The 7,587-nt window shown below is 34.0% G+C and overlaps 1 protein-coding gene across 1 annotated transcript; it reads left to right on the top strand.

The window, feature by feature from the left end:
* The first annotated feature begins 3,401 nt into the window (after positions 1 to 3,401).
* On the top strand, positions 3,402 to 7,064 carry LOC118028122 (uncharacterized). The gene is made up of 5 exons (XM_035031656.2): positions 3,402 to 3,888; positions 3,921 to 4,008; positions 5,741 to 5,882; positions 5,977 to 6,118; positions 6,512 to 7,064. The coding sequence occupies exons 1-5, from the start codon at positions 3,619 to 3,621 to the stop codon at positions 6,845 to 6,847; spliced, it is 978 nt and encodes a 325-aa protein (XP_034887547.1). The 5' UTR covers positions 3,402 to 3,618; the 3' UTR covers positions 6,848 to 7,064.
* Positions 7,065 to 7,587: the final 523 nt, after the last annotated feature.

Genomic DNA, 7,587 nt, shown 5'->3' with positions numbered 1-7,587 from the left:
GTCCCTCAACAAAAATCTGAATTCATCAGAAACAAATCAAGTACGTTACACATTTTAAACCAGAAATCTAAATTGATCTTCTAGAAGCAGTGGTAAGTGTATGAGCCACCTCTATTGTAACATATGAACTCCCAGGTTGCTACATAGAAAAAAAAATTGTGGAATCAAAAGTAAATGCCTGCTGCTTTGTAAACGCCAGTTCAGCTCCACAACAATTCTACAAAAATCCAGGTAAATACATCTCAATCGAAGACGTACGAGATACTATCCCTGCTCGAGCAATGATCCCTACAAGTTTTTAATCTTTCTGTTAATCTTAGAATCACAATAACAGTAAAATATGCAGAGGCGCATCCGAATTAGCATTGTCAAAACAAACCTGCAGGAACAGGGAACAGATAATTTAGTTTAACAGATGCAACGTTCTATCTATAAGGGTTACAGGGAATTCAGTAAACTCACTGAGAAAAGCATGTATAACACAAGTTACATAATCCCAGAAAGATCTTAAAACTAGTTTGTTTGCCAAACATTCACCAACACCTTTAACTGTATTCAATGGCCATAATTCCCATAGCAAGAATTTACAAGTCAATACCAACATCCTTTTCTTATCCAAAAAGGTTGAGTATTGCCACCTTGTGTTTTCACTGTTATTTACGAGCAAATACCCATTATAATGCTAAAAGCTCAACCCAGAATAGATTATCAACTGGAAGAGAGCCATGAAATTATCAATCGTCTTTCTGATGCAAAACATTAGGCAGGCTATTGTTACCATTCAGAGCAGCATGATATATTCGCTTCTCAGCAAGTCCAGTATCTGACATTATTAAATGACCCTGCAGCCAAAATAAACGCAGAAACCAAACAATTGTTGGTACCCTGCAGCCATTCCCTCTGTGATTTGAACCAGTCACCAACTTACAAAGAACTATAAATTAAGAAAATGATCTTATACTCAAGCCATGGAAAAATGGATGATATTTTTTCAATGATTCCATTCTCCATATGCCAATGGTTGGACTTGCTTGCTTGGCCTTTCTCTCCGGAAAGGGATCAAATTCTCATTTCCTTGGCGGTCGACGGCGAACAAGACCTATTCGCATCCATCTAGTGGGCTTTCACATATAATTCGGCTTCGTATAAATCCCATCCATCACTCCACATTTTGGACACCACTGTTGTTTCTTTTGGAGAAGATAGCCATCAAGGCTAGGAAGTGGTTGTCCGATGGGATTTAAGCAAAGTTAACTTTATTATCTTTGATATTCCTGCGCAAAGAGAGGTGAGTACCCTTCTAATCCTAATTTTATTATACAATTACATTCATAAACGCTTCCCTGTTCGCTTCTCTAAAAACGTTTGTTATTATCCATGATGAAAATTTTATGTCCCATCTCTGGTTTGAAGAGGGAATGTTGTTAATCTGGTATCAAGATACTAGATTTGCGCAGGTGATATGAAAGCCTAAAAACATAGTAGTAGTAATAAATAAAAATAATATAATTAATTAGTTTTCTATTATGTTATTTTTTTAAATTAAGGGTATTATAAGTAATAATGGGTATATTATTAATAATTATATAATAATTTAAAGAATGAAAAGAAAATAAAATCCTATAGTACCTCTATTTTGTTAGATGATCAAAACCTACATTAACAGGGAGAGGGAAAAAGAAGATCAAGGAGAAAATTTGATTTATTGACAAAATATTTGTTTTTTTTTTTATTAATTTAAAGTGCATATTCTCTGATCCTCATCTTTAAATTGAGTTAGATGATCGAGTTGTTGCGAGTGACTCACTAGATCAACAACATCGAATCTCACCAGTTTTAATTGGAAAGTCAACCTAGTTTAGAGATTAGATCGGCAAGTCGTTTGAATGACTGTCAAGTCGTTTAGTCTTGGGCCTCAACTTTAATAAAAACAAGTCTCATGTCCACTTAGAAACTTATAATTAAGCAGACACGGGGCAGCCCATTATGGAAAGAACAGGCCACAAAGCCGTGTGTTGCCCGCCTCTTGTCGCTTTCGTTTTTTCTACTGGGAGAGGGAGTCTTTGGATCTTTTTATTAACGGTAAGCAAACTCACCGGTCACCACCGAGTTTCATTACCACTCCACACGACACCCATTTTGCAATGCCAACTGATTGCGACACTCAGCCTAAGTTTTTTTAGGAGTATTTGAGAGGGTGATATTTTATTTTTAAAAGTAGTTTTTTATTAGAAATATAGTAAAAAAATATTATTTTTTTATTTTTATAAAATTATTTTTTTGATATGGTACATTAAAAATAATATAAAACACTAAAATTATATTAATTTAAAACAAAAAAATTAAAAAAAATTTAACAATACTATTAAATATACAAAAACAAACATGCTCAAACCGCGGCTATGCTTTCTTATCTTCAAACAAATTTAAATGCCACATTTGCCCTTTCAAGTTGCCAATTATTGCAACTTATTTTCACTTACAGTATTATCATATTGTGTACACAATCCTCTAAACTGATCGTATTTGCTTTCATCAATTTCATATTATAGAAGAAAAAAAAAAGGTACAAAGTTGAAGCGAATGCTGTTTATACCATAATACCTCTGGTTATTTTAGGAAAAGAGGATACGTACCATCATTGTAATGGAAAATGATGGATTTCTCTCGTTCCAACTAATGATGCTATTTTGGTATAAGCTAAAGACTATTATATTTGTTTTCATTCCACGTGTTTGAAAATGTGATTTTTATTGTTTTTAAAAAATATTTTTTATTATAAAACAAATTAAAATACTAAATTTTTTTATTTTTTAAAAAATAATTTTTAACATCATCACATCACAATAATCTAAAATATTAAAAAAATATTAATTTAAAAAAATATTTATTTTTTAAAAAAATATTTTTAAAATACAATCATAAAGAACCAGTCTAACAATCTTAAATTTAATGCAAGCTGTAGCCTTGATGATGATACATCATTACCTCTGATCCTTCTAGTGGAGGACTTGGGAGGTGGTCCTGGTCTAACGATTTATTAGCTACAGATGATAATGTAATTTAAACCTGATTGGTATAATAAAATTAATATAGTACACATATATTTGTATAATATTTATGATTTTATAATTTTATATATAATTTTATAAATTAAATATCTATATGAATAACTAAAATCTAATAAATAATATGGTAGCTAGACTGCAATTATCGTCGTTCAAGAATGGCAAAGTTGGAAATTGAGCTCAAATCCCCGTCCTTTTCAAACACCAAAATGGTCCCAATGTTAGTATCACGCAGCGCAAACAGTGTGACCTGCTATAACCGGTACCCGACCTTCTCCAAGGTTCCGTTTTTAAACCTCCAACAGCCCGTCAGTTTTCATGTCCTTTCCCCCCTTGCCCTGCTCTCACCACAGTTCACACCTCACTCTGCTGTCTCTCTCTCTCTGCTGCCCATACCCTAACCCTCTTCACATTCCCATTTTACCCTCCCACAACCCTCACTTTCCTTTCAAAGCACTCCATTTCTCGCAAAATACTCTACTAATTGCTTCCATTTCTTTAAGCTCCCCCAAAAGCCTCAAATTACGCTCGGTTTCAGTTACTTACAACAATGTCCGGGGCCACTAAGCTACAGTCAGCGACAAAACAGGTACACGAGCCGCCGCGAGCAATACTTGGTCCCACAGGAAACAGAGCTAGGGTTTTGGAGGAGGCCAGAAGGAAAATTGAGGTCTTAAGGAAATCACAGCAGAAACCAAAGAAACCTGTGGAGAAAATGTCTCAAGCTGCAGTTAAGAATAATTTTTCAGTGGATAGCACGTGCTCTTCGGATTCTTCTTCTTCTTCTTCCAGTGGTGTGTCTTCAAGTTCTGGAAAGAATGTGAAGCATTACGGCATTAAAAAAAAGTCAAGGATGTTCGTAACGGACGTGAGATTTTGGATGTTTCGTCGAAGAAAGAGAGGCCGGTTAAGAGGTGTGATTGGATCACTCCGAATTCTGGTAAGAAATTGGTGATTTAAGGTTATATGCATTCGTAATGTTACTGGGTGTTAAATTTGAACTGAAGGGGTTTTGAGAAAACAGGGGAAAGTTCGTTGCTTGAATTTAAGAGTGTTAATGATTTTTGGGTTTTTCTAGAGGAATCTTAGGGAGTCTTTGGTACGCTCGACAAATATGACTTGGACATCCCCTTTTTTCTTCTTTTTTTTCTTTTTTTTTGAGGTTGTCTGATGAAACAATACAAAAATTAATTTTTTTCCTATTAAAAGGCTAAGATAAACTTATTTATTTCCTTACAGAAAGATTAACTAAGGATGATTCTTGTTAATTTAAAGTTAAAAATATTGTTATTATTATAATTTTAAAATTTAATTAAAAAATTGAGCTAGACTCTTGAGTCACCGATCTAGTTGATTAATTATTTAGATTGATATAAGAATAAAAAATAATTATTATTATAATTTTAAAATTTATCTATGTAAAGCAAGGTTAAAGTCCTAGATTGAATTAAGTTAATATAAAAATAAAAATAATTATTATTATAGTTTTAAAACCCAGCTAGAAAATCGGTCTGAGATAAGGCTAAGTAACAGGTTAGGAGAATCAACTTAGATTGATTCAAGTTAATATAAAAATAAAAATAATTATTATTATAATTTTAAAACTTAAATTTACGATTGACCCAATAAAAGATCTAGGTCACGGGTTAAAAGGGTCAACTCAGGTTTTTATTCGATTTGTTTTTTCTTTATTTTTTCACAAATCTAAATTAATCTGGGCCTCAGGTGGCCAAGTCCTATCCAATGTCTACCAAATAAAAAATAAAACAAATTATTTAGTTTAGTCCAAAGTATACCAAACATAATACAAGATAATTAATTGTGAATTAATTGTGAAGTCTAGTCTTATTAAGTCTAATCCAATTAATATTATTTAGCATACCAAATACTAACTTAGTGTTTGATATCATATGATTAATGATCATTGAAAAAATGGTAGCTAAAAATAGTAAATATCGTAGCAGTTTAGGAATGACTTTATTGATAGGCTTTCTGTGTGGATTGTTAGTTACATGCAAAATTTGTTTAATAATTAAACATGGACGTTGGCAAGTATGCAATAAATGTGGTAAAGATTCTTAATAAATAAATAAATGTGGTGAGCTGGAAGGTAAGAATTCAGCCAAGATGTCGAATTTTGAGATGATGAGGCTGTTGGAAGTTTTTTATTTGGCATAGCTTCTTAGAGACTGCTGATGTCTTTATATCTTAAATAAGCATCATTTGAGTATTGAGTCGTCAAGTAGTGCTTCAAAGAACTGGAGTAAAAGCACGAGGTTTGTTAGCTATCACATGTAGTTTCTGAAATGCATGGATGGGATCAACAAGTTACCTAGCAGGTGCAAAATATTTCCATGTATTGTTTTCATTTAATTGGCAAAATGGATAGGCTGAACCAGTCCCTGAAAACCAATACCATGGATGCTAAATGTTCTGATACTATGTCAAAGAGTAAAGAGTAATTAGCAGAATAGCAGTAGTCTGCGAGATAGTGGAATAACACGGGTAATTTCATTGAATTCAACTAGCATAGATCAATTTTCTAAATTTAAGTCGGTTATGTGTTATTATTTTCCCCGTTTTGTCAAAGTTGCCTGAATTGTGAACTTTTTTTATGGGAAACTAAATTAACTAACTTTTGTGGTTTGCTCTATCGTACTTTTTACTCACAGACCCGCTTTATATGTCTTTCCATGATGAAGAATGGGGAGTTCCAGTTTATGATGACAGGAAACTGTTTGAGTTACTTGTATATTCACAAGCATTAGCAGAACTCAGCTGGCCAGCAATTCTTCACATGAGAGACATATTCCGGTATGTTTTTCTCCACTTTTTATGTTTATCTGTTCCAAGAAAAATGGACTTTATGATTCGTATGTGATGTTTTTTCGTTAAATTTTAATGTCAGGAAGCTGTTTGACAACTTTGACCCGTCATCCATTGCACAATTTACTGAGAAGAAGCTTCTATCATTGAGATTTAATGGGAATCTGTTGCTATCTGAACCAAAGCTTCGTGCAGTAGTGGAGAATGCTAAACAGATGCTCAAGGTAACCATACAGGTCAAGTCATTAATCCAACCAGCCTCCTAGGATAGTTGCATAATGCTTGTGGGAGGCTGAGTTTATCAAAGTCACTAGAGGATAATTTAGTGGAGGTTTCAAATTTAGCTTTCTTATTCTCTCAAACTAAGCAAACGTATGGACAAGTTTAAAGGGCTCATTCTAATGACACCAGAACTGTGAAAACAGAGGAGATCAACTCCTCTGTTTCAACAAGAGAGTATTGGGTTTTTCTTTTTGTTCGTTGGTTGGTTTGGGGAATCCAAATCCCAGTGCCTGAGAGAACTAAGTTTAAAAACTGGACCAATGCCGCATTGAGTTGAAATTCATGTGCACAAGTGATAGGAAGTTAATGAGCTCCTCTTTGCTTGTAATCTGCAGATTCAGCAGGAATTTGGTTCCTTCGGTAACTATTGCTGGCGATTTGTGAACCAGAAGCCATTAAGAAATGGTTTTCGCTATGCACGCCAAGTACCAGTGAAGACCCCTAAAGCTGAACTGATGAGCAAGGACCTGATGCAAAGAGGCTTCCGCTGTGTTGGACCTACAGCTGTTTATTCATTTATGCAAGTGGCAGGATTTGTTAATGATCATCTTAAAGCGTGCTTCCGATACCAAGAATGCAATGTGGACGTCAAAAAGGATTTCAAACCCAAGAGCGAAGAGACAGAGAAAGTTACTGAAGCTTTGGGGAACACATGCGTATCTCACGACTGAGTCATTTCTCTCCGTCCTTGACTAATCACACTCATAAAACTGTAGAGCAGACCAGTTCTCTTGTAACGAGTCTAATATTTTCTAGCTGCATAGCTTGTTCTTCCACCTGTGCATCCTTTTCCTATTCCAAATATTACTGTACTAAAAACAATCCTTGTTATGTGATAGTACTAAATTTCATAAACTTGGTGTTCAGGCATGCTTGGTAACAGTAAGTTTGCATGAAAGTTCTTTCCAGGGGACGATGGCAATTGGTGCAAATGATGAACGAAATAGAAATCTAAAGCAAAAACATTTCTATCCATATAAAAATAAAAAATTCATTCTCTGTGAGCACCTTTTTTTCTTCTCTGGCGACAACTAGAGATTCTTTCTTGAGGGAAGAAAGGTTTTTGTTGGATTAGATTTGGGTGAGATGAAAATGAGTTGCAGCAGGATCGTGTTTTTTTCAGCTGAATCTCATGTGTATATATAACTTAAGCTGAAGCCTATTATTACTCTTCACGGAAAAAATTAAGTTACAAGAAATTTATTGCCATTGCAGCCTTAAAACTTGAAGAAATTATGAGGTAAGATCCGAGCAGTGAGATCCTCCTCCCCTCTCATGTTAAAAAAAAAGGTGTACAAAAATTATTAATGAGATCCCTTTTATGTTGAATAAAGGAATATAACTTCAGCTATATCAAATGATTTTTTTTCCCATAATATAATAGTTTTTTAAAATAATTTTAGCTTAGAGA

Source organism: Populus alba, chromosome 2 (assembly GCF_005239225.2).
Source record: "Populus alba chromosome 2, ASM523922v2, whole genome shotgun sequence".
In the NCBI taxonomy this organism is placed as follows: Eukaryota; Viridiplantae; Streptophyta; class Magnoliopsida; order Malpighiales; family Salicaceae; genus Populus; species Populus alba.
The sequence above is the reverse complement of the archived record's forward strand: the minus strand, read 5'-3'. Positions and strand labels throughout refer to the sequence as shown.

Excerpts from the sequence above, each read along its gene's own strand:
- LOC118028122 (XM_035031656.2), top strand. The coding sequence starts at position 3,619 with ATGTCCGGGGCCACTAAGCTACAGTCAGCGACAAAACAGGTACACGAG. Across the intron at positions 4,009-5,740 it reads TTGGATCACTCCGAATTCTG|ACCCGCTTTATATGTCTTTC; the intron begins GTAAGAAATTGG and ends TTTTACTCACAG. Across the intron at positions 5,883-5,976 it reads CACATGAGAGACATATTCCG|GAAGCTGTTTGACAACTTTG; the intron begins GTATGTTTTTCT and ends TTTTAATGTCAG.